Source organism: Pomacea canaliculata, linkage group LG12 (genome assembly GCF_003073045.1).
Source record: "Pomacea canaliculata isolate SZHN2017 linkage group LG12, ASM307304v1, whole genome shotgun sequence".
NCBI classification, from domain to species: Eukaryota; Metazoa; Mollusca; class Gastropoda; order Architaenioglossa; family Ampullariidae; genus Pomacea; species Pomacea canaliculata.
In genome coordinates, this window is record NC_037601.1 from 13,234,972 (window position 1) to 13,260,510 (window position 25,539).

The 25,539-nt window shown below is 39.2% G+C and overlaps 2 protein-coding genes across 2 annotated transcripts; both read left to right on the top strand.

The window, feature by feature from the left end:
* LOC112577140 (membrane frizzled-related protein-like) lies at positions 1 to 7,418 on the top strand. Its single transcript, XM_025260112.1, has 7 exons — positions 1 to 264; positions 689 to 922; positions 1,419 to 1,565; positions 2,201 to 4,020; positions 5,094 to 5,327; positions 6,208 to 6,354; positions 6,961 to 7,418. Exons 4-7 carry the CDS (start codon positions 3,894 to 3,896, stop codon positions 7,197 to 7,199), a joined length of 747 nt encoding a protein of 248 aa, XP_025115897.1. The 5' UTR covers positions 1 to 264; positions 689 to 922; positions 1,419 to 1,565; positions 2,201 to 3,893; the 3' UTR covers positions 7,200 to 7,418.
* LOC112577383 (membrane frizzled-related protein-like) lies at positions 736 to 2,442 on the top strand. Its single transcript, XM_025260445.1, has 3 exons — positions 736 to 922; positions 1,419 to 1,565; positions 2,201 to 2,442. Exons 1-3 carry the CDS (start codon positions 736 to 738, stop codon positions 2,440 to 2,442), a joined length of 576 nt encoding a protein of 191 aa, XP_025116230.1.
* Positions 7,419 to 25,539: the final 18,121 nt, after the last annotated feature.

Sequence of the window (25,539 nt, forward strand, 5' to 3'; positions counted from 1 at the left end):
CAAGTACTACCACTCATAAGTCGCCCACCCTTTATCAATCTCACATTGTGGACTGCACTTTGGCTCGATCCTATCAGCGACTTGGTTTCGCAAGCCTTGTTTTCACTGTCGCTGTTCGACTACAAATTGAAGGTTGAACGGTGAGCATCCTTTACTCTAACAAGGACCTTCCATACTTCAACATGCTCACCCGTAACTTGTTGACTGCTTGCTTCACTTTGTGGATGCCGACCGTAGTTGTCGGAACCCATTATCCACTGAGCTGTAAGTATCACTATATATATATACCCCTGGCCTCAGAATGAAAACACCATGCTCAGTGTATTTTTGTCAATGCAAGCTCATAAAGTTTGAGAACCTGTTAATTCTTACTTAAAGGGTAAGGTAAGATCGGATATCATCGCCTTAATCACGTGATTTCTGGCTACCGAGGGGATCTTGCTCTCTTATTGTTATCTCGTTGTGACTTTTGTTGTTGTTGTCATTTTATTAATTTTTGACAAAAGCTAACATAAAAAGTAGGTCTTATATATAAGATATACCAACACATAGTTCTGATAGAAATCACATTAATTATGTGATCAAAAACATTTTTTGTCATTTGCTTTACAATTTTCTTCGATGTGCGGTCAACTAGGACAACCATTGCTAGCTCTCATGTGTCGTTACTTGTTCATATTCTTACCAGATTCCTTAAACACGCAGTGTGGGACGCAAATATCATTTCGAGAAAGCATGTTGCTAAAATACTCCGATTGGGGCTACTCGACCATACCATCTAACTACAACTGCCAGGTGACCATCCTAAGCGCCAGTCCAGGCCGGGGCATTCAGGTGCGATTCAGGACTCTGGAGACGACCATCTCCGTTGGTTGTAGCCAAGTCAGGTTAACTGTCGGCGACAGGACAAGACCACTTACACGTAAGCACTTTGGGCCAACCAGTTCTTCATTATTCCATTATTCATGACATTCAAACATGAAAAATAATGCAAAATCATCATCATCATCATCATCATCATCATCATCATCATCATCATCATCATCATCATCATCAAGTCAGAAAGCTCCGGGAAACTTGAATTTTAAAATATATTCGATTTGAACATTACAAAAAAAAAATGTGAAGACAAATTCAATCAAAATATAACAACAGAATCGCTAAGCGCTACGTTCGATCATCTCTCCTGCTTAATACTTTAAAAAAATATTATTTTGACACAGTTTGGTAATTTTTTAAATACATCACGTTGATAGTTATTTCATTGTGTCTAATCCATAACTATTAAAGTGTGTCACGTGGATACTTCTTAAAGTTGGTCATACAAATAGAAGTAAAATATGTTAGTATGTTTATTGTACCTAAAAGGAGTCACATTCAAAAAGTAAAAAGAGATTGTTTTCACCTGATTTTTTTAGCCACCAATGGGGTTTGCGGTTTTATATCGCCCCCGACTGCGAGGACGACAGATGACAGAGTCTACGTCACACTTACCACAGACAACACATTTCTACATAGTGGTTACTTCGAGCTGCTGCTGACAGAGTTCAACTATTTAGTAAATGGTGAGCATCGTGGTCACATCCATTCTCCTTTTCTTCAGTTTTGCAGTGCTTTAATTTCTGGTAGACCAAAAATGTGCAACTATTGCTAGCTTTTTGTAGTATATATTTTTGCATGTTAGTTGAAATTGCTCATATCAAAAGTTTGGTTCGAGATAAGTGAAATAAACGTGAAATTATAGCAACTATATCTCTATTGCTACTTTTTTACTCAAAAAGATGTATATTAATTTAACCTAAAACTATATTTTGATAATTTACATTCTGTGATTAACTGATAGCTGGAGCTTTGGTACGAGATTAAGTTTTTACTGCAAGTTAAGTTCAGCATGAATAACAAATTAAACTTGCCTAATTCTTCTCTAAGCATTCTATCATAATTCCGTTTGAGTGCTTTGACACAAGGTACAAGACACGAAATAAGATTAACCTCAACATAAATGATGCAGAGAACCAATGTAATCACCTTTCATCAGCTTTACGCATGACAAGTTTACTTTGTTGATAGATGGAAGGTAGAACGGGGAGACCTAGCACTTAGTAAGGGAGGCAATCAGTCCGGTCAGGGGCATAACATCGGGACGAACTGCTTCTGGTTGCTATAGCTAAACTAAGCTAAATGTTGTGCACATCTACAGGAAACTGCACTGGTAACGATTTCAAGTGCAACAACAATATCTGCATCTCCGCCAATCTGAAGTGCAACGGCTACAACGACTGCGACGACGACTCCGACGAGATTGAGGGCTGCGGGCTGACGACTTTGACAGCAGGCGTTATCGTCGGGATCGCCTTAGCCATCATTGTTTTCCTTATCGTAGTTAGTGTTTTAGGTGTCTTCTATCGCCGACGTCGACGATACATCACTATAGTTGGATAAACCTACTGCGAAAAAAAACAACAACAACAGAAAGTGGAATAAATAGACTACTGTAGAGAAATAAATAGAGTACCACAGAGGGAGAAATAAATCTCTACTGTGGAATAATTGTGGCATTGCTGTAGTACGATGACTACAATACTTCACTATGGTAAGCTAAGTATAGCGGGATAGACACTTAACTAACATTAATGAGAGAAATTGTATTGGGATACAGTGATCGACTTTTGTACAAAGTAGTCAGAAGTAAGATTTACTCACTGCTGTCACCTTTCTCAAAGGTGTGGGTAAATCCGCATTTAAGACTCTAGATAAGTCCATTGAAAGTTCCAACAAAGAACATAGGTGTGCTTGTAGTATATATATAAGTTTATCTGTTCTCTCTCTTCCTCTCTATGTTTGCATGTCGCACATGTATTCAACAAACAATGTCTAGTATGCGTTCTCAGTTGCTGTAAGGTCACTTTACACTCTAGCTAAACTTATGACCTGGCTGTTCCATTATATTATATTTGTTAGCTGTTATTAAGTTTATCATCATCAAACTTGTGACCACACACAAAAGTCTTTGCTGACCCACGACTTCACGCCTCTGGGTATGTGAGTTCGTGAGTGTCAAAGTATACAATGTATGTAATAACTTGTATTACTGGATTGCTTGTAGACGATTTTTCCCGTTCAGTAAAACGATGTAAAACGATGCAAATGTGTACAAAGCTTGCGGTTTATTCAAATTTCAAATTAACTACTAAAACGAGGCAAGTGTATACAAAACTTCCGGTTTAGTCACATTCATTGTTTATCTCGCCGAGACTAACAGCGGATCACTTCGCAACAGGCTCAGCGTTGGTCTCGACAGACAGACAACAGTCCACATATACACATCCATGGTTTATGTCCTGCTCCTACATGAATGATGCGAAATAAGTGGCTTTTTATTTCTTTCTTAACTGTTAAGGTAAATCTTTTCGAAATAAAGGAAAAATAATAAATTTTCTAGATGTACAGCTGTTGTTGTATCTGTTTTATATATATATATTTATAGCAATAAAAATGTTATATTTACAGTTGTAAACCATCATAAGTAAAATAAATAGTGGTGTAAAAGGTGTGATGTAAAAGTTGTGTTTAAAGATGAAAACTGTACGTTATATACAAATTTCTTCGTGTGATAATGAAATCATGGAAATTCTAAGGTTATTATTGCTCCATTCTGCATCAATAGCTGGAGTGTTAATACTACAATTTAAACCAGAGCTGTTTCGCAATAAACTAAATGCGATATCAACTATCCTCTCTACAAAAGATAAGTCACACCAGTACCTACATATAACTCGCCCACCCTTTATCAATCTCACATTGTGGACTGCACTTTGGCTCGACCGTATCAGTGAGTTTGTTTTGAAAACCTTGTTTTCACTGTCGCTGTTCGACTACAAATTGAAGATTGAATGGTGAGCATCCTTTACTCTAACAAGGACCTGCCATACTTAAACATGCTCACCCGTAACTTGTTGACTGTTTACTTCACTTTGTGGATGCCGACCGCAGTTGTCGGAACCCATTATCCAGAGAAATGTAAGTATCACTATATATTATATATACTCCTGGCCTCAGAGTAAAAACAACATGCTTTGTGTACTTTGTATCAATACAAGCTCATAAAGTATGAGAACCTGTTAATTCTTAATTGAAAGGTAAGGTAAGTAGGATCATTTTTAATTCAAGAGTAAGCTAAGTAACTGGACACTAGAGATCTTCGAGAAATAATATTGTAGCTGATTAAAAATTATCAGTTTTTGAAGAAACTTTACTGCAAGAGAGTTGTCTGGCTCTTTGTATGGCTGAGTATATTTTTATATTTTCCACCGTTTTTTTGCGTTAGATTATGTTAATGAGCTTAGTAATTAAATGCATGGTAGGTTATGTTTGTTCTTTAAGCTCTTCATATGACATTTTCAGAAATTTTTTATACAGAGCTACAGAAATAACAATTGATAACACGGCAACAGTATGTTTATATGTTCTAATCTTTCTTCTTACATGCTATAATCTGTCTCTGTTTATCACGATGCTAGATGTTTACCTTATATCCTCACCTTTATCTATGCTGTGGTAGTTCCTTTACTACAGGGTTAATCATTTGTACTCATGGATGTCATCGCGCTAATCACGTGATGTCTGGATGCCGAGGGGATCTTGCTCTCAATGTGACCGTTTTTATTTTTATCCTCATTTCAATTTTGTTTTTGTAGTTTTATTGATTTTGACAAAAGCTAACATCAAAAGTAGTGCCTATACACGACAGATCGTTGTAGACAAAGGCAAAAACAATTGCATGTCTCATTTCTTTTAATATTTTAGTCTTTGAAACCTGTAACTCCTTGTAACACAAGAAAATGTAATCAGTTTTGATATCATAACATGTAATCAGTGATGATCGGAAACATTATTTTGTAATCGGGGAGGTTATAACAACACAGAGTCAGTTCCGACAGAACTCACATCAAAAGCATTCAAGTGATCAAAGGTGATCAAAAGCATTTTTTTTGTCATTTGCTTTACAATTTTCTTCGATGTGCGGGCAACCAGCACAGCCATTGTGAGCGACTTCGTTCTCATGTGTCTTTATTTGTTCATATTCTTACCAGATTACTTAGACAAGCAGTGTGGTTGGCAACTAGTATTTCCAGAAAGCCTGTTGCTCAAATACTCCGATAGGGGCTACACGAGCATTCCACCTAACTACAACTGCCTGATGACCATCGCAGGCTCTAGTCCAGGTCGGGGCCTTCAAGTGCGATTCAGGAAACTGGAGACTGCCGACACCGTTGACTGTAGCCAAGTCAGGTTAACTGTCAGCAACAGGACAGGACCACTTACACGTAAGCACTTTGGCGAACCAGTTATTCATTTTTCATGACATTCAAACATGAAAAATAATGCAACATCCTACTTTAAGAAGACTTCAGACTTAAAAAATATCATTACCTTACATCTTCCTTCTATTCCTTAACGCTGAACATTGAGTCTCTGTGTATTCGTCAACGTTTTCGTCTGTGTCTGTACAGATGATGTTCTTTTGGGCGTTTATTTCTGTTTGTGTAACTCACTATATTTTGCATTAGTAAAGCGCACTAAAACCTACTTAAATTAAGGATCATCATCATCATCATCATCATCATCATCATCATCATCATCATCATCATCATCATCATCATCATCAAGTCAGAAAGGTCCGGTAGACTTGATTTTAGAATATATTTGACTTGAACATTTAAAAAAAAAAAAAAATTCGAAGACAAATTCAAAGTAGAACGACAGAATCACTAATCATTGCGTTCAACAATCTTTCCTGTTTCATGTTATATAAATAATATTATTTTAGCACAGTTTGGTAATTTTTTAAGTACATCACGTTGATAGTTACTATAGTTTATTAAATCCATAACTACTAAAGTGTGTCACGTGGATACTTCTTAATGTTTGTTATACAAATAGAAGCAAAGTATGTCAGTATGCTTACTTGACCTAGTACAGTCGGACCTCGATAAGTCAAATTCAAAGGGACCCGAAAAAACATCCGACTTCCGGAGTTTTCGAGTTAGGGAAAATGGCGTAAAGGCGCAGGTATTTGGCCGGAAACTAACAATTAATTCGATATGGGGAGGCTTTTGATTTAGGGAAGGTGGACTTATCGAGGTCTGACCGTATAAGTCACTTTCAAAAAGTACAAAGGGATTGTTTCCACCTTATGTTTTTTAGCCACCAATGGGGTTTGCGGTTTTACATCGCCCCAGACTGTGAGGACGACAGATGATAGTGTGGACGTCAGATTTGCCACAGACAATACTACTTCACAGAGTGGTTACTTCGAGCTGCTGCTGACAGAGTTCACTTATGCAATAAATGGTGAATATTGTTGTCACATACATTCTCCTTTCCTTGGGTTTCTGACACTTTTAGCCTCGCTTTAATTTCGGGTAGACCAAAAATGTGCAAACAATGCTTGCTTTTTGTAGTATACATTCTTACGCGTTAGTTAAAATTGCTACCTATTTCTTAAAGTTTAGTTAGAGAGATAAGTGAAATAAACGTGAAAGTGTAACAACCATATCTTATGTTAAAATACATAATTATTGTTATTTTTCCGCAAAAAGATGAATATTAATTAAACCTAAAATTATATTTTAATAATTTACATTTTGTGATTATCTGATAGCTGGAGCTTTGGTACGAGATTGATTTTTTTACTACAAGTTAAGTTCTGCATGAATAACAACAAATAAAACCTTCCTCATTAGCCACACTAATTCCTAATAAGTGAAACAAAGGTTATCTATCATCTTTCATCAGCTTTACGCATGACAAGTTCACCTTGTTGATAGATGGAAGGTAGAACGGGGAGACCTAGCACTTAGTAAGGGAGGTATTTAGTCTGGTCAGGGTCGCAATATCGAAATGGACTGCTACTGATTGCTGTAGCTAAACTAAACTAAATATTGTGCACACCTACAGGAAACTGCATTGATAACGATTTCAAGTGCAACAACAGTATCTGCATCTCCGCCAATCTGAAGTGCAACGGCTACAACGACTGCGACGACAACTCCGACGAGATTGAGGGCTGCGGGGAGACTTTTGCACCAGGCATTATCGTCGTGATCGTCTACGCCAGCATTGCTTTCATTATTGTAATAGGTTGGTTAGGTGTCGTCTATCACCGACGTCGGCGATACATCCCAATAAGCGGATAAATAGGTCGCTATTGCAAAATAAAAACATGTGTATAATATTACAAATAACTATACCTAAACACATATAGTGAGATACACATTACTCCTGTACAATTACACCTCCATGTAGTGTATAAAATATACGTACATCCTTTCGTACGACAAAACACGCAAACTATGTGAGAAATGCAGTACTGAAGTGAGACAAACGCACTCATACATATTAAACAATGTCTAGTATGCGTTCTCTGTTGCTGTAAGGTCGCTTTACACTCTAACTAAACTTATTACCTGGCTGATCCATTATATATTTGTTAGCTGTTATTAAGTTTTATCATCATCAAACTTGTGACCACACAAAAGACTTTGCTGACCCACGACTTCACGCCTCTGGATATGTGAGTTCGTGAGTGTCAAAGTATACAATGTATGTAATAACTTGTATTACTGGACTGCTTGCAAACGGTTTTTCCAGTTAACTATAACTAGGATGGTGTATATAAACCTTCTGGTTTAGTCACATTCATTGTTTATCTCGCCGAGAGTAACAGCGGAGAACTTCGCAAGAGGCTAAGCGTTGGTCTCGGCAGACAGACAATAGTCCACCTACACATGTCCATGGTTTAGGTCCTGCTCCTACATGAAAGATGCGAAATGAGTGGGACTTCCTACTGCTACAATAAACAATATCGTATGCCGTATTAGCTAAGCCCAAAATCACTTCCACTAAACGCAATATAGGTGTGTGTATTTGCTATATTTACAGCCACACGTTGCCGTCAAATGTTGTTTATTTAAGTTATTTTTTCTGTGTAGTGTTTTCATCATCCAGAGCCACCGTTAATATGTTAGAACAGAGGAAAGTAAAACTATAGAGAAAAACAGGCTCTAGAGCACCGTTTATCTACCAAACATACGCAGATTCCTACCAAAGTTGAGATCAGACAAACGATGTTGATTATATTAGATGTCTATTATCGCCTAGACGCAAACATCCCTAACACTCCTCTCGACTCATGTAATACAATTTAAACGAGAATTAAGAGACAGAACGACGGAATAAAGAGAAAGAGAAAGTGACTTCTCAGTATTTTTTGCTCACATTTGCTCAAAGATCTGCTCTTACTGTTAACTTTTTAACAGATGATAGGAACTCACGGGTCGCTAGACTGTCTGGCACGTCTTCAAAGTGCCGAGTCCCTGCGGTCAGGGAGGGATTACAGGGCTAGCGAGCAAGACACAGATTTATCGTCTGCAGACGACGGGCAAGAAGAAAAAGGTGCTAATCAGAAAATGTGACTCGGTGAACAGCTCGTAACACGCAAAATCTCGCCACCATCGCGGCTAAACCTGATGGACAGTATCAAATAGCCTCCCCTGATCTATTGCCCCCGCCTGCTGAGCACTTAACCAACACGACAAGTAGACGCGGTTTGCTCCCTTGCACCACAACTCGCACCCGTCCTCTCTGCGTGGTTGTCCTCCCTGAACCCTTGTTTTATATGGTGTAGTGAGGGAGTTTGTTACATCTACTTGCTGGTTTGTCCTCCTGTTATATCTCTTTGGTGCTGTTCAGTGTTTTCTTTCATTACATCGGTTGATTGCTTCTATCTGCAAGCTAGAAATCCAAGAATGTTGATGTGATGCAGAGGTACACCTGTCTTTTTGTACTATCAAATGGTTTGACAGCCGGTACAGATATACAGACATACCCCGCAATTGTAGTCGAGAGTGCAAACGGAGAGAGTTGTAACTCCCAGCAACAACCATAAATAGAGAAATGAAAGTTTGACTGCCATGGTAAACCTGAATCCGCTCGGGAGCAGAGGCTTTGCTGGATAAAGGAGTGGAGACAAAGTTAAGTGATCTAAAATGACTACATTTTTTTTACTTTAGTGGCAATATTCTTTAAATATAATTCCCGAAATTTATGAGTTCATGTCGGTGTAACAACCTAAAGAACTGGGCCTACTAGTGTCGATAATTAAGGTCGACGTTCCTTGCGGTTAAACAAATAAAACTCTATGCAACGTTGAAATAAAACGGTTTTTTTCATATTCTAAACTTAATAAGTACAGAGATGTAGTAAAATCTCAGAAATGTGACAGAATGGCGTCTACTGGAAGTTAATGTTAAGGACGCAAAGAGAGACCGTTATTAGGAGAGACAAAGGAGAAAACGCGTACTGAACAATGAATATTGGTTAACTGACGACAAGAGAATTTTAAAAAGTACAGAAATTGCACATAAAACACATAATTCTGACACTTTATACAAATTATGTGATTGTGAATTTATTAATATAAGTAATGAATTTACTAAGGTAATATCTTCTACATTTTAAAGTTCATAATAAAAAACTATTGATACAAAGAAATTTATTGTGACATAATGATTTAAGCTTCTTTATAGACTATGGTTTAATACTTACAGATATGATATGTCTTAATATATGATCTTTGGGAAACATCAGTGAAAATCAATCTCATTTTTGAGGTTATTTTAAAAAATATCAACTTTTGGATTGATTTCAACTTTTGGCAATACTTATCATCCTAAATCTTTTAACCACAAAACTTTTATTTTAATACCAAGAAGCTGTAGCAATGTTTAAAAATAGTATATATTAAGAAAATCTTTTACTATATTAAAAGAAAACTAAGTTAATCCTGTTTATAACAATCAATCACGATTTTCCGAAAAAAAAATTAGAAGCTCCTTCTGGATTTGCAAGCAGAGGGCAAGTACTACACCGCGGAGCGATGACAAACGAGACACGTGTGGAGCTGGGGAGCAGACACATCAGCACACTCAATATCACGTGACGCCGTAGAGCGGGGCCACTCCAGTGACTGACAGCAGACCACTCTCCCCTTGATGTATGTCTTCGCGGGAGTTATCTCCCTCGTCGTGGCCAAGCTGCCGATCAATGGCGGCAAACACGCCGCCGCAGGGGACAGTTTGTGGAAGGAAATGGACAAAACTGCTGGGCCGACATTTTTGTTTTCTCTGTCGTTCTGTCTGTAACATCTTCGACTCGCTTAGTCTCGAATGGGTTGTTCTCTATCCGTTACGGGGGAAAAGCGGACAACTCTTCTTTAACAGGCGGGCTGGGTACAACTTTGATTCAGCGCCACTACTCAGGAGCGACTGACACAAAGACGGGGGGAAAAATATTGAGGCAATATTCCGCAGGGAGAGGAACGGGAGTAGACCATGCTCTTAGCCGAATATCATCTCAATTTTCGACTGAGAGGCACAGTGTAGGAAGATATATTTGCTTCTGAGTATATGCTGCTGAGGTAATAGCATAAATTTTTCCTTTTAACATCTCTGCCCGAAATCCATCGGTCTATCCAGCAACCCTCTAGCATTCTCTTTGGAGGTGTGTTTGGAGGTTGATTTATGTCTGATTGCCAAATAAACTTTGATCTCAATCATTTTTTTTCCGGCTAAGAAGGATGATTGGTGATCTTTAATACTCTATAATAATCTATCTTAACTTACTGTTTATTTGTGTTTTTGTCTTGAACTATTCTGTTTGTTGACAATATGACAATAGGATAGTGAATCCTGAGAGGACACTTTAAACCCCGGTTTGGGTGTTTGTGAGGATTTTTCTATGTCTGCCCGATGGCTCAGCTGTAATGTGATCCTGAGCAGGACTTTGTAGGTCGCACCTTGCGCCCTGCGCAAAATTCTGTCCCTAGATGTGCCACCTGATTTCATGGCTGTGCTCATTCACCGTGAAAATATCTGCTGATTCGGCATAAACCACAAAGAATAATTTATTAGTCTCTGTATGTACTCGACAATCTATGTTTAAATGTCGATGCGTGAAATCTTCAAAAGAAATACGAAAGACGAAAACATGGAATTAAGGCGTCTGGTCTGTTCTTATTGCCAAACTAATCAGTATTACCAATTCAAACCTTATCAGAAAGGTTTACACGGTTTACTGTAGAAGGATCTATTTTAGCAGAAGAACTGCTTTTCCTGTCGGCCGACATGTCCCAGATATGAAAGAAGGTTTTCTGTCTGGCCGCGACTTCAAACGCAGGAAGTGGAAAAGGATCACTTAATGCAATTACTCACCAGAGCGAACAAAGCTATAATCACCAGCGAGGGGAAAGAACCCCGAATAAGGGAAGGCAAACAAGGATGGAAGGGAACTTGACACAAGGGTCCTGTAATCACAGACAGGTATCATACTCTTACAAACTTGGGAGCGTATGTGGTTCGTCTTGTTGATTCTCACTCCTCTTTCTCCGTCTATTGACTCCGTAAGCCAGGAATCGATGTTTGGGTACACACCTCATGGTCAGCTTCCGGTTGAAGATTGTTCTGCCACATTCTTACCGTCCTGCGCCCTTTCCCCAATATTTCCTGTCCTCTGATGAAAGTCTGTGAATTATTCTGATCAAACAGTCAAAATACAGACACTTGGTAACACTGTCCAGCGTGGGTTTTGAAGGGTACAGACACTTCTCCCGTGTCACTCGAGTTATCTCCCTCACAGTGAGCTCGGAGCAGGAGACATTTTCATCTATGCCCGGAAGTACCCGTAGTGCTGCCTCACGGATGCCGGGCCGAAGAAGCATCAGTTGTCACCCACATAAGGCAGTGGTGGTGGCGGTTGGCGTAACTGATGCTTTTCCCTCATGACCGGATAGACGTTGTAGTGGCAGAAATGAAGGCTTTGTTGCTGCATCCGGCAGGAACCTCTGCTGTGGTGCCTCCCGTCGAGCTCGGTTCCTGAGGGAAGCCGACAAAGTGCAGACATTTCTGGAATTGTCAGGATGGATAGAAATTCTACTCCACGGCGAAAACTTTTTTCAAGTATATGTGTATGTGTGTTTGCGCGCGCTTGTGTATATGTAAAAGTACTTAATAGTAGTAATAATATTTTGCAGGCTATTTTGTCTATGCCCTTAGAAGACAAGAAACATTCTGTACAAATAATAACAATTCAATTTAAATATAATGGTAATGTTTTTGTTTTGTGTGTGTCTGTGTGTGTGTGTGTGTGGGAGGAGTTGCATGTAACAGAGAGAGAGAGAACACCAAGAAGAAGTGATGAAGGATAGACAAGCTTTAGTTAATGGAATAAAAGCCGAGCCGCAATCACTACCACACGATCATGTTACTCTCCCAAACACTGTGACGATAGTGATTGAAAAATACACCAGTCTGGTTAAAACAAATGGACATAAATCATTGTCCAGACAAAGAGTGGTTACTACAGAACTATTTTTCCTTTCCCTGCATGTCCTTCCTTCTTTCTACTAACTTCTTTGTGTATTCTTTTTCTGGAGGATGTGTGACCTATCTCATATTCCCAATAAAATACTTTGCAAGTATTGCGATGAACAATCTCTCTGGTTCAGACCCATTCCTTCGGAAGACGTTCCACGTTGCACTGGTCCCAAGATTCTTCATAGGTTACAACTGTCATTCACTTACAAAAGTTAGAGGTGAGCTTTTCTTTCCTCTTTATGAACAAGTCAACACAAGGCAACCTGTCCTGTGATGTTTCTCCTATTTGCCTCTTAACACCAGGCTCCACTCTGTGCACGTGATTACATACATAAATGTGTGAAATTACTCGTGTGTTTGCTAATTAATGAAGTAGCTCGTTATTCGGGTTAAGTGTAACTAGTTACACACGACCATGTGAAGTGTATTAATATTTTATAATTTAAAAATAGAACCAGGTCTTTTATCGTATATAGTTCACCACATTTAAACAGTTTTTTTTTTAAATAAACAAATCAAGATCTTGTGCATTTTAATTATTAGTTTAATTCTGACAGGGATGTATCTAAACAGTTTAAAATGGGACCAAATCATGAATCAACTATTTTACAAATTGAAAATAATATATATGGTAAACAAACTGATTCTTTGTTCCCTTCTTGCTCTGTCCAGCTCACTCTCCATGCTCTCTGGAGTTGCTTCTGTGCTTGTTTGTCGTGGAAGAAGACAACAAAAGAAAATCCCACGTTCCATGTCAACCGTCTCCTCTCCTACCCCACCTCCCAGCGCTCTACCCATATATCTGCAAAGAACAAAAAAAGCACAAAAAACAAAACAAAAAAGACTGCGATCTTGGGGCTGGTGTTGCCGATGCTCTCGGCCTTTACCGGTCACGTGACGTGGTCTCGCCTGTTCAGAGCCCTAGCCTCCATCATGGTCGTCGGGTAGCGTGCGACAAGCACACTTGTCACTGTGTGACTGTCACAGGCAGTACTCTGACTTCTTGCAATACCACGGAGCGGACTCTTGAAGCCGACCACTGCAATCGGTTTGTCAGACGGCGAGCAGGCAGCTGCCACCAGGGTCTTCCGCTTGCCAGGGTTGTTCACGTTTGCCTTCCCTCCCTCACACTTTCCTCCATTCCCCCCTTCCTCCACGGTTGTCCGTCCATGATTAACTACTGGGCTTGGGAGGTGATATACAGGACTTTGTATTGTTTCAGACTGATTTTATTTTTGTTGTCTCTTAATTTTTTTAAAAACTATTTTGGTTGAAGCCTAACTAAAAAAATGTTATTGTCAATATTGCCTTTTTTTATGTCTGGGTATTTTTGTGTTTTATATTTTAAAGAATTTCATCATTGTTTCTTGACAGATTTATTACATGTTGTTTTTATTTGTTCTATCCTTTTATTGCGTGAGCTTCTTTCAGCTGCAATCCTCTTACTTTGAGGACAGCTGCGTCAGATCGGACCAGTCAATACTTTTTATATTGTGAATTATATTAGTATCAGTATCATTCTCAAATACATATCCAAAACGAATTTACGTAGAATTCTGATCACATAAACTATCTACACTGTCAGATATGTATGGCGTTGTTTGCGTGTCTGTGTGCGTGTACTAGTGCGCATGACCGGAGCGACCGTGAGTCCACAGTACACCAGCCAAGCAAAAAAAAAAAAAAAAATGTATTTGAACCAACAACAAATGCGGGCAACTGTAACGTATCCATATGACAAGGCAGAAATTGAACAGTAGAAAACATGCAGTGCACGTGGAAGCCCTGTCCATTGTCAACACAAATCAGTAACCGTAGAACCCTGGGAAGGTTTACTGAGCTTCCTGTTCGCCTTTTCAATTATACTTCAGAAACCTAGCAGCACCAAGTCAACCACATAGACTGTCAAACCTGTTTCCCTGATGTGAATCCCACTGAACATCTGTGGGATGTCCTGGCCAGTGACTTAGAGCCAACCATCCCCCAACAGTTGACCTTAATTAGCTGTACTAGTTTCTTCAGCAACCATGGCAGGCAATTCCTTGAAGGACCCTGAAAACATTTGTTCAGCACGTGAGACAACGGTGCTTCGCCTGCCTTCAGACGAATGGTAGACACACACTTTCTTTTTTCTCTCATATCACTTTTCTGAATTCTAGAAACATGGATTATCTCAGCCGACGATAAAATTCTTCTTGGTAAAATACTTTGTTTCAATGACATTGGCTGATCAAGTTTCATTTAATAAATAAAGAAATGCTTTGATTCAATGTTGTCTGTAGGGAACAGCATCCTGACCTTTCCATCTTTTCGAGAAGTATACATATCTAGAAAGTATGATCTAAACCTTAGGCAGTGTATTATGTGAATGCCATCATAACAAATCATCAGCTGGCAAAAGATTCTTGCATAGACGAGACAATGCAGGTCGTCAGTCATTCACGACGACAGGCGACGACGATAGGCAGACATCTTTGTGATAATTTTGAAGCTACTACAGCTTCGGGGACATTCATCTATGTGATTATTCAAACCTCCAACTAGAGGCTGAAAACCTGTCGCCACGAACAGAAGTCGACAAAGTGTTTCGCATAAGAACCAAGGAGAGTATGTCCAACGGCTCGACTGAGAGAGAAGAAAACTTCTACAGTGTCTAACATGCTGGATGGGCAAACTTACCAAGAGTTGCCAAACACTGGGATACACTGGAACCAACAAGACTGACCAAAGAAATGGACACACTTATTCATGGTGAAACTTTTAAAGAAAAGAATCGCAGAAGAAGAAAGCTCCACTTCTAGTTAACTGATCATCTTATTGTCGACATCTTTTGAATTCTTACCTGATGTTGGGGGTTAGGGGGTAAGGGGTGGAATCGAATGATAAGAAATCCGAAAGAATTTACTGAAGAAATTTCTGAAAGAAAAAGATAAGCGTTGATGCAGGCGGAAAGATATTCAGTTTAATGTGCTACCAGTGGGAAGCGCCCGCAGCAGCAGCAATAAATATCATCCGGTGATTGAAATGATTTTCGTCTTCAAGAGGATATTTACCGCACGCAACCCATGGAGAAGCTTACAGGCACAGGATCAGTCTTTTCACTCACACTCTCATTCACTAATTATCTCACTATCTCTCACCTAATTTCATACTTTGAACCCGAGCTCTTTCTCTGTTTACCAAAATATTTTCATCATGGCTTACACAGTTACCCTCCCCAAATCTTTTCACGCAGGAAGTGGACTATAAGCTTACATTAACCCTTTCATGTTATTATAAACATAGTACTGTCAATGAGAGGCACAGGCACACGAAAAACAATCTGCATTGTTATATACCTTGCAATATTGTCTAGCCTGACTGGGAAAATATATTTTCCTATCTTAGCTCGCTCTTGGTAACAAGAACACCATCCATCTCCACACCAGCCCCTGACCACAACCACTTCCACTGGCGGACAGAGGAGAAAAGGATTTCGTATTCGAGAAAGTCTGGGTGGAAGAAAAACTAAGCAGCTTTCTAACAGATAAATACTTTCAAAAAAGTAAATACTAACACAATATTACATTTATTAGTACATAAATATAAAATAGAGATACAAGTACTTCCTTCCACTAAAATAACTTTCTAAACTGAAATGGATAAGTAAGATGCAATGCCAGGTTTTTTTTTTTTTTACAAGGGTTTCATTATACTGGTGTTCAGTTGATAAACGACTTATTGGCTCATGGTACAGTCTGCTATGGAAATGTTTACCCTCTAGGAAACAAGTTCTTGCCGACCTAAAAGACTGATAAGAGTTTCAGGTCTCAGGAATCAGATGAGATGGAAATGAAATGGAAATCTTCTGTTTCTGCGATGATTAGCTAATAACTATGTTAATTTTTTGTCTACAATACACAGACAAACTAATGCTAGTTTGCAAGAAGAAAGACACATCAAAAGGTTTTGATCATCGGCCTACAGTAGTAGCTTCAAAAAATTTGTTTGGATGTACATTGATATTTTAATATTAAAGTTGCATTGTACTAATACCTAAAAGTTCAAGAAAATTCTTAAAATCTTGATAATCAATAGAAATAATATAATTAGCATGCTTCGAAGAAATTGTATGCAGGGTATTCCAGAATATTTGCTGGTCTTGGATAAAAGTTTTCAGCTTATGTATTATAATCTAATTAAACAACTTTTTCAGTAAACTTTTATACTCTCTTCACACTCTACTCGTCTGTCACCAAAAAGTTTTTTCTAAAAGGTTTTAAGAGATTTCTACACCATTGATAACTCTTTTCTGTATTCATAATTCCATTATCAAATTCAACATTCTTACATGAGTTGATTGAGTGAGGGAGGGAGAGAAGAGAAAGTAAAGGAGTGAGAAAGAGAGAAAGCACAATTATGGGTGCAGGTGATTTAAGGCGGAATAAATCCTGATCCCAGAGGACCAACAAAGTAACGGAAGCTCTCCAAAACGCGGCACTTCATGTCAAAGCAAGATTTGTTGGTTTTGGCGAGTTCTTTAAGTCGAGACCCACACTACCCACAACCCCCGGGACAAGGGGTGGGGGGAGGTGAAGCGGAAAAAAGGAGGAGACGCCGACAGCCTTCGACAGTTTCCTCCTCTCCTCCGCATTCTCTCTGCGTCTCCGGAAGAAGGATCTCGTAACGCAGCCGCCATTGCGGGCACCATCTTGTTTGCTCTGGCAGCCTGTCTCATATTTGCCGAGAATTATTGAAGGATCTTAACTTCCAGGTCCGGCCTAGTTTCCGCGCATGCGCACTGCAGCATTACCATCATTATCAGCGAGGAGAGCAAGGACCATTTGGGAGTATTTCAGATCTTAGAGCAAACAAGCAAAAGGAAGGTTTCCAGCGGCCAGTGTTTGTCTCCCTCCCAGTCGAGCATTCACCTTGTCCTTCTGTAGTATCACAGAAAGATATGGTCCGTGCAGTTGGTTAGATAAAATACAATGGTTGCTCAGGTAGGTTTCTCTAGGTTTTCTAGAAAAGAAGAAAGGTGTGTGTGTGTGGATGGACAGGAATTTAGAAGGGCTTGACAGAAAAATCAAGTGTCTTCGCAGTCTTCTGTACTATTTTAAAGTTCGGTTTCTTATCTTTGAAGAAAACTTTCAAAAGCCAAGAGCGCTCTTGTTGTGTGTTTTGAAGTCCGAAAACAGGAACGATGCTGTTTGCTTCTTTGGTTCCCTGGCTTCAGCAAAAATAAATAGAAACAAAAGAAAAGAAGTGAAGCTTTAGTGATTCCCAAACAAATTGTGCAAATAAAAACTTGAAGAGACTTGAATAACCTCTAATGTTGGTATCACATTTAGGTAGTATATAAAAATACATTAAAGAGAACATAGAGAGAATTTTACAATAGATTTTTTTCCTTTTTCTAGAGTATCGTAAAGTTTTGTTTCCTGGAGGATTTCTACTGTTGTCTTCTAAAGCAACTGGTACAAATACAAAGCCAGAGAATATAAGCTAGAATGTCAACTACTTTTTTGAGTAATGGTAAACCGTGTGAAAGCTGAAGCAGTGGAATTCAAGTATACCTAATACTTACAAACAGATACATCTAGCTATAGCTACACAAAAGCACAACTAGGTACAATTGTTATAATAAAGGGTACATCTATCTACAATTCTTCCCTTTCTGTCTGCTGTTTGAAATTTGCCAACAAATATTTAGATATATACCGACATGGTCGAGGGTCAATAGCTACACTCATTAAGGACTTGCACATTCTTACAACAAGAAGACAAGTGCTTTTAGTTTTGTTGTCCTTGTTGGTTGTAATGACGAAGAACACAGTATTCAACTCCCACCTATGCTCCAAATACATTTGAAACATATCCAAACCTGTAGAATAGAAAGACAATGAAAGGGAAAAATAAACACTATTGGAAGGACAAAGGTGGGAGTGAATATGAATATATATTGGCCTACAACAAAGCCGCATTTTGACCCTTACAGTTATGAATAAAAAAATTAAAACATCCTTGATTTACACCTGACAAAGTGTCCAATGACACCATTTTCCCTCCCTTGATGTACAGCGCTGTCATATCATGAGACAAGGAGTCAGGTTCCTGGGGTGAGTGTCTTTCCTTACAACCGATAATTGTGAATAATATACAATCGTGCGGAGCAAGAGGTAATGGCTGTGATCGATCAGAATCCTTCGCATCGAGATTGAAAAATTAATGAGTTTTTTAAGGACGGGTAACTAGGACACGGGGTTCGAATTTCCGTTCTGATGACAACAATGGTGTGTGAAACGGTCAAAAGACGTTGATGAAACGCACCTTGATACACCTATCCACTTAATTTCTCGACCGAACAATACTAAACAACAACAACAACAACAACAACAACAACAACAACACAACAACAACAACATTTGATTTAAATAGCGCATAATTATACTTACTAATGAGCAGGGCTCTCAATGTTTAAGACAAGTTTGAGACATGGACAGAATACGAAGGATGGAAGGACGGAGAAACAACTCTGCAGGAGAGTAATGAAAGACAAATCAGGGAATACACAATAAGGATGCTGAGTGTCATAAATCTGTAAAGAAAGAGGAGCAGGCGGACTATTCAATTGACTATAATTACAACTATTGACAGTTAAATTGATTGGTATAAGAAGTAATGTTCGTAGACAGATGTGGAGCAGAGGCGATGTGAAGGCCTTGGGATGATGTCAGAAGATAACGAGGCTACCGCTGGGTTGACTGGCCCTCATCACTCGCCGGTTGTGAGGTTGCTCTCTGGGATCATCAACGGTGATGTCATGTGACTTAAGCATTAGGGCCAACACAACGACCAGAGCAGGTGACGATCACAACCTCAAAAGGTAGATCACAGTGAAGTCTTTGTTTTGAAACCATTGTTGTTGTTGTTATTATTATTATTTGTAAAGCGCTTTGGGCAAGCTTTGATGATGAGGTAAAGCGCTATATAAATTGTTCCTGTTATTATTAAGTGCGCTATTCAATAATGTTTTGTATCAGCCAATTGTATTACAGTCCTCATTTAGAACAGAGTATAGCAAGTCAAGCTTCTCATGACAATAACATTGCAATCTGACTGTGATTGTCATCGCACTTTTGTGAGTGCTAGAAAAATAAAACACTGAAAGCAAAGCAAAAATCGAGGCGGTACATCTGTAAGAACATTCTCATTAATAAAGCTTCATTACTCAGCCTCCATTAACATTTAATAGCTTCGTGCTTGTTATTCCCAGAAGAGGTACAACTATCGAGCTGTTGGGGGACGACCCGTCCTCGGGTCTGTACGATGATCCACGTGTTTGCTAACCTCTGCCGAGCGTAAAAAGGAGATTTGAGGATGGGAGGGATGCGGGCTTTTCTTGAGGTCCCTGGCACCGAGATTGGAGCGTTTTGTCGGGCCGTTTGCGCGCGATCTGTCAAGCGCGAACATTGACAATTTTATTTGTCGTGTTTCCCAGCAATCTGATTTCGCGGCGAGGAGGCTACAGCCTGGTTTAGCCCGACTGTGCGCAATCTTAAACACATTGCTCGCGTTTTTCTGTCGTCTTTCTTCCACACCCCTCCCTTCCAAACCCCCATCACCTTTCCCCCGATCTTTTGTCTGCCCACCCAGTGTGTGCTTGGCTGACTCGCGCTTCCCAAACGTCTTTTGAGCCCAGTTAGAGCCAAACAGCGATTGGCTGAGGCAGCTGATAAATGTGTGCGCATGACCGTGAGTGCAAACCGCTTCCGGTTTCTTCTTTTTTAAAAATTTATTTATTTATATTTGGTACGAATATGGCCTGGGAAAAATTGTTAAAGAACTGGCTTCGTCAAGCATGGTTTTCAGATAAATAGAGTTTATGTAAGATAATGCACAATTTATGCTTTTATAGATGAATCATAACCTGCATTTACACAGTCACGAATGTTTATAGATACAGTTCTAACTATGCGTTTCTGAAAACGTTTTTACTCGTCATCAATGATTACACACGCTTTTAAAGTGTTTACGTGTGACAAAAGTATGTCTATGCACAGAAACGGGTGCTGACAGATAACATACAGATATATATGCATTTTAAAATAATTTCTTTGAGCGCAAACATTGCTTTCTGTTTCCGAAAACTGAGAAATGAAAACAAGACAAGCAATAAAAAAATATATAATAAAAAACCAAACATCGTAGGTCCATCTTACATCTGGCATCGACACTGTTTCATCATGCAATGTGAATCCGAAAGAAGAAATATTCCAAAGAGTCTCACAATTTCTAGAAGGGAACAATGGAGGAGTCCATGTTAAAATGTTGTTGACGACAAACCACTTTTGCAGATGTCCAAGAGGCTGTTAGCACATGGGCCATGGGAACAGGAACGAAAGCAATGACGATAATCTGTTTTTCTCTAATTATCTTCTCGTTAACAGACGAAGTGATGCCGATAGGAAGGAGGAAAAAAAAACAAGCGTGCTTTGCCGAAACGGTTTTTGTTTGATTGGCTGCTTCGCTTTTGTTTTTATATTATATTTTTATGCTAACCAACTCCTCTTTCCTGGCAGATCCGTCCTTACAAACCACCCTTCTCTCTCTCTCTCTCACAGACACAGGCACACACGACAAGAGTGAACGAAGAATGGAGAAGGGGGAAAAGAGAGAACAGTTGGCTGCGAAGTGGCTACAAATCCAAATATAATGCCGGGTTTATGGAAACGTAAAATTGAAAAAAAAGTTTTTATCATTTATTCGTGATGTCGTGCTCACGAAATTGTCCTTTCTTGTGTCGCTTTTACTGAAAAAAATTAAAGGAAGATGGACATGCATACAGATTTTTTTATCCCCGAAGGAAGTCGTGATGAGGGCATTGGAAACACAAAACAACCTGCACTCGCGCGGGTTTCCATTCAACAGAAAAAGAAGAAACTCAGTGTTGCTGTTTCTCTGTCACCCCAGTTACACGTGCCGGGTGTGTGCATGGGTGGATGAGGAGAGGGGCTAGAGGGATTGCATGACTGTTGAGACGTGTGTCTGTGTACAATCGTGTTTCAATATGCTTGTGTGTGTGTGTGCTTGTGTGACACATACACATATACATGCATACGTCCTGACATTCAGTGGACAACAGACGTGCAGATGCTTTCAAGAGAGAGAGAAGGGAGAGTACACGGTCTAGTGCCGTTTCACTTTATTTTATTTTTTACAATTTGAACGAACAAAATAGTTGTTTCTGCGAAGTCATGGGACTGGCATAGATAAGCTAGTTTACTCAAACTAAAGTCTGCAATGTACCATAAAAATAACGGGTACGAGGCAGGTGACAAAAAGAGTTGATTGCCTCCCTTTCAGGGTCTTGTTCTCATCACACAACCGCCTCAATTAATCAGACCGGAATCTGTAGTCAAGAATTCTTCTATTACTAAATTACAGTTTTGCACAGGATAAAGACAGTGGCTGCATATAATGGAAAATTAAATTTAATTAACATTTAACAAAGTTAGTGAAAAAGACACCAAAATCTTCTATCGATATTTGAGTCCGCAGAAATTTGAAAAGTTTCTCTCATCAATGTTGCGAACCGTTTGCACTCTACGACCACAAATAATTGAATATCAATCTCCGTTAATTCCGTTGTATTTTTCCGACCTTTCGGACAGATTTTGTGTTAGTTCGGAAAATTGTTTTCTTCAATATACCTTTGTTTTGCTTGAGTTGTGACTCAGCTCTTAAATTTCCTTTACATAAATGTGTATGTCAGTGTCTGCGTGTATCATGTAAAGATTCAGATTTGTTTGTGCACGTGTACGTTTGTGTGTGTGTACTTTAAATGCACCCAGGCACTAGGTCCTTAATGATGTATACAGGGGGACTGCAAGAAGTCTAGTCTAACACATGTGATATTCGAGACAATGGACGACAGTGCCCAACAAATGATCTCTCTAGACTGCGACAGAGAAATGTCAAGAGTTCATTATATTTATAAAATCCATCTTGCTACAAAGTGTCTTGTTACACATTTTTTGTATTAATGTATGGCTTGATGGATGGATTTAGTGACTAGCAGTATTACGGATCAGAGAGAAGTGGGTAGCCAAGGCATCTGCAACAGAGCTGTTTTCACATTCTGATGGTGAGCTCATTTAAGCCTTTCTCTTGTCCCTATTGCACTCGGTTTTTTCTCCAAAAACCACTCTTACATAGAGAACAGACCGCCGATGGGGACAGAGAACTCTGTCTAATCCTCGTTCGGTGTACGCCTGCATTGCGATTTATTCCCCTTGACGGCCATCGCAAAATCCCGTATTTTAACTATTTCGCTCTGTTAAGTCGAAAAGAAAACTCTTTTTCAAGTCCGAAAAAAAGAAAGAAAGAAAAAAGAAGAAACACATTTTACCTCCACAACGAGGCGTCTCCGCTCTTTCTACGCCAGAACAAACTTTTTTGGCCAAGAGTAATTTCGAGAACAATTTTTTTTGTTGTTTTTGTTCTTTATCTTTTTATTAGTTTTTTTTTCTCTTTTCTTCACAACGGTGAATACAGCTAAGCTCGTTACCTCTCCCAAGCACCATCTCTCCTTTCCATCTGATTAGACGGCAAATTATGCATGATGGCTTTCCGGGGGCATGCAATGAGATGCAATGGTTAAGACCTTCCATTAAGCACCATCTGAAGACCAGGGTAGATGCCAGCTTTTCGTCCTGTGCTGACCAAAAGTTTTTTTTTAATTTGTCCTTGAGACGGTTGTTATTGTTCAACAGACAATGTCAGATCGTTCATGTGGACAGTTTACTCTTCAAACCAGCTGAAAAAAAAAATCGTTGCTATTTTATAGAAGTCACTAAAATTTGTCTGGAGCACCTGGAAGTCACAAACTTCATGTCTGCATGTCATGAGCCTGTAACTAAGGAAGCGAGAACGTGTGTTGTCACACGCGCAAGCGAAAAAAAAAACCAATAAAAAAAACAACAAAAAAACCAACAAAAAACCAAAAACAAAAACAAAAACAAAAAAACAACAACAAAATTCATCGAGAAAAGAGATTTTTATCGACGACTTTCGCTAAAAAGAATTGAAATTATTCCAGGATACTGCACTAGGTGCAGCTAGTGGGCTTCTATGTTACTTGATGCTGAATGAAAGATGTGAGCCTTTGAGGGCAAGTTTTTTAAGCCTGAGATTGGCTTAATTTGGATCCTTATTTCTACGGCGCTGAGAGACTTAATCGAAATCTTACATCATCAAGAAGAAACACACACACAGGCACGCACATCTATTGTCTGTTGTCGTTAAATATCCTTTCCTTAAACAGACGAGTTTGTCTTTTCTTTCCTTTCACCCTTCAGTTACTTGTCAAAAAGCTCACCCTCTGAAGTAATTTACAACTAATGTTTTTCCACGAGGATCTATGCATTTGTGTTACCTTCTTCCTCTCCTTCTTCTTTAAGACTTGTCGTATGTCCAAGCTGCCCTTTGCCAGCGTTGCTATGTGAAGTCACCTGAGTATACGCTGGTATCCGGCCTGACAAGCTGTTCAACAGAGCAAGGTATACTCTAAACAACTTTACGAGGTAGCCAACATTAATTAGTTACTAAATGATTGCTTTTGAGAAAGATGGCGTTTATACCATCTCCTTCGTTGTCCTACGTTTTCAACCCTCTACAAAAACAAGCATAAATTAAAGAGTTAGGCTGACTGAAAAAAAGTTTGCAGCGCCACCTGGTTTTGAATCATGTTTTGTACGTGTCTTGGGGTTCGATGACATTTCTCTAACCACATTCTCTCACTATGATGACCGGGAAAGAAAGCAATTTGCTCCTTCCAAGATTTAATGGATAACATTTTTTACATCAAGCATCCTGTTCGCTTGAACTTCAAATGTTTCAAGGAATCGATATGATATTTATCTATCCTCAACACTTGAAAAATGTAAGATTGGGAATATGCGAACATAGGTATGCAAAAAAAAAAAAAAAATCAAATCTGTTGCGACCTCTTCAATAGAAGTAGTACACAAAGACAGTAAAAGCAGACAGTAAAACAAGACTGAAAATACGAAAGTAAAAATGTATTAATGAATGAAGAAAGAGGCAGTTGGTAAAATAACAACAAATGAAGAAGACGATGAAGAAAGAATTAAAGTGGATGAAGGGGTCGGGCTCGGGAGAAGTAAAGAAAGAAGAGTAAGGCCTGCATGGGGAGCAGTCGTCGACAGAAGCGTTCTGTCTAATAAGGAAAGCGAGGACACCAGCGTGGACTGACGACGGTTCCCTTCTCGCTGTGGTATTGATCCTCCAGCTGCTGATGCCCAAGACGGCATAATAGCCAAGCTTTTTCTTCCCCCTTTCTTGCATTCTCAAAAGGGTTGGGAGAAACTCTTGACGGTCTAATTAATGGAACAAGACAGAAGAAAAAGAAAATTTTAAGTTTTCTTCCTTTCTCACAATCCTTTTACTCATCTTTCTGTTTCTCTCATTTCTTCTCTCGTTTCTCTGTCTTTGCCTCGTTGGGCTTCTATTTCATTGCTTGTCTAGATGGTCTAAACTCGTATCTCAGCGTAGCAGCTTGGATTGGGACAGTAAAGATTCCAATGCCCACTAAAGGAGGCAGGGCTTGAAAATGAAGCCAACACTTGCACTGGACTCAAGGAGCTGCCAGAAGGAGGGGAGCGTGTTGTGCATCATTAATTGTCTCCTCAGCTTAACTTGCGAGAAAATACCCCACGTTCCACTCCTCCAGCTTGTTGGAAAAGACTCGTATTCCACTTTCATAGCTTGTCAGAAAATTACTCTCCTATTTCCCCATATTGTCAGAAAATGCTCTCAAATTCCACTCCCAGTCTTGTTGGTCCATGAAAGTTGGACTGAGACCTGTTTTTGAAACAACAGTAATTTGAAAAAAAAGAGAAACCATTTAAATTTTAATTTGCCTTAAATGCTTTTATTCGGTCCAGCACTCAGTTATACTCATTTCAAACAATAAACATACTGTGATGACAATCCACCCAGTTAGCTATGTTGACAAGACACTTGGAGCCGCGTCGCTCACCCAATTTTATCCATCTTCTAGATGGTCATACCCGTGACAGATTAATAGAGTAAATTTATGTTA

What these genes read in the sequence shown, in the direction of transcription:
- LOC112577383 (XM_025260445.1), top strand. Translation starts at nt 736, where the DNA reads ATGTTGCTAAAATACTCCGATTGGGGCTACTCGACCATACCATCTAAC. An exon ending in CAGGACAAGACCACTTACAC is followed by an intron (nt 923 to 1,418) that starts GTAAGCACTTTG and finishes TGATTTTTTTAG; the next exon opens with CCACCAATGGGGTTTGCGGT. An exon ending in GTTCAACTATTTAGTAAATG is followed by an intron (nt 1,566 to 2,200) that starts GTGAGCATCGTG and finishes GCACATCTACAG; the next exon opens with GAAACTGCACTGGTAACGAT.
- LOC112577140 (XM_025260112.1), top strand. Translation starts at nt 3,894, where the DNA reads ATGGTGAGCATCCTTTACTCTAACAAGGACCTGCCATACTTAAACATG. An exon ending in CAGGACAGGACCACTTACAC is followed by an intron (nt 5,328 to 6,207) that starts GTAAGCACTTTG and finishes TATGTTTTTTAG; the next exon opens with CCACCAATGGGGTTTGCGGT. An exon ending in GTTCACTTATGCAATAAATG is followed by an intron (nt 6,355 to 6,960) that starts GTGAATATTGTT and finishes GCACACCTACAG; the next exon opens with GAAACTGCATTGATAACGAT.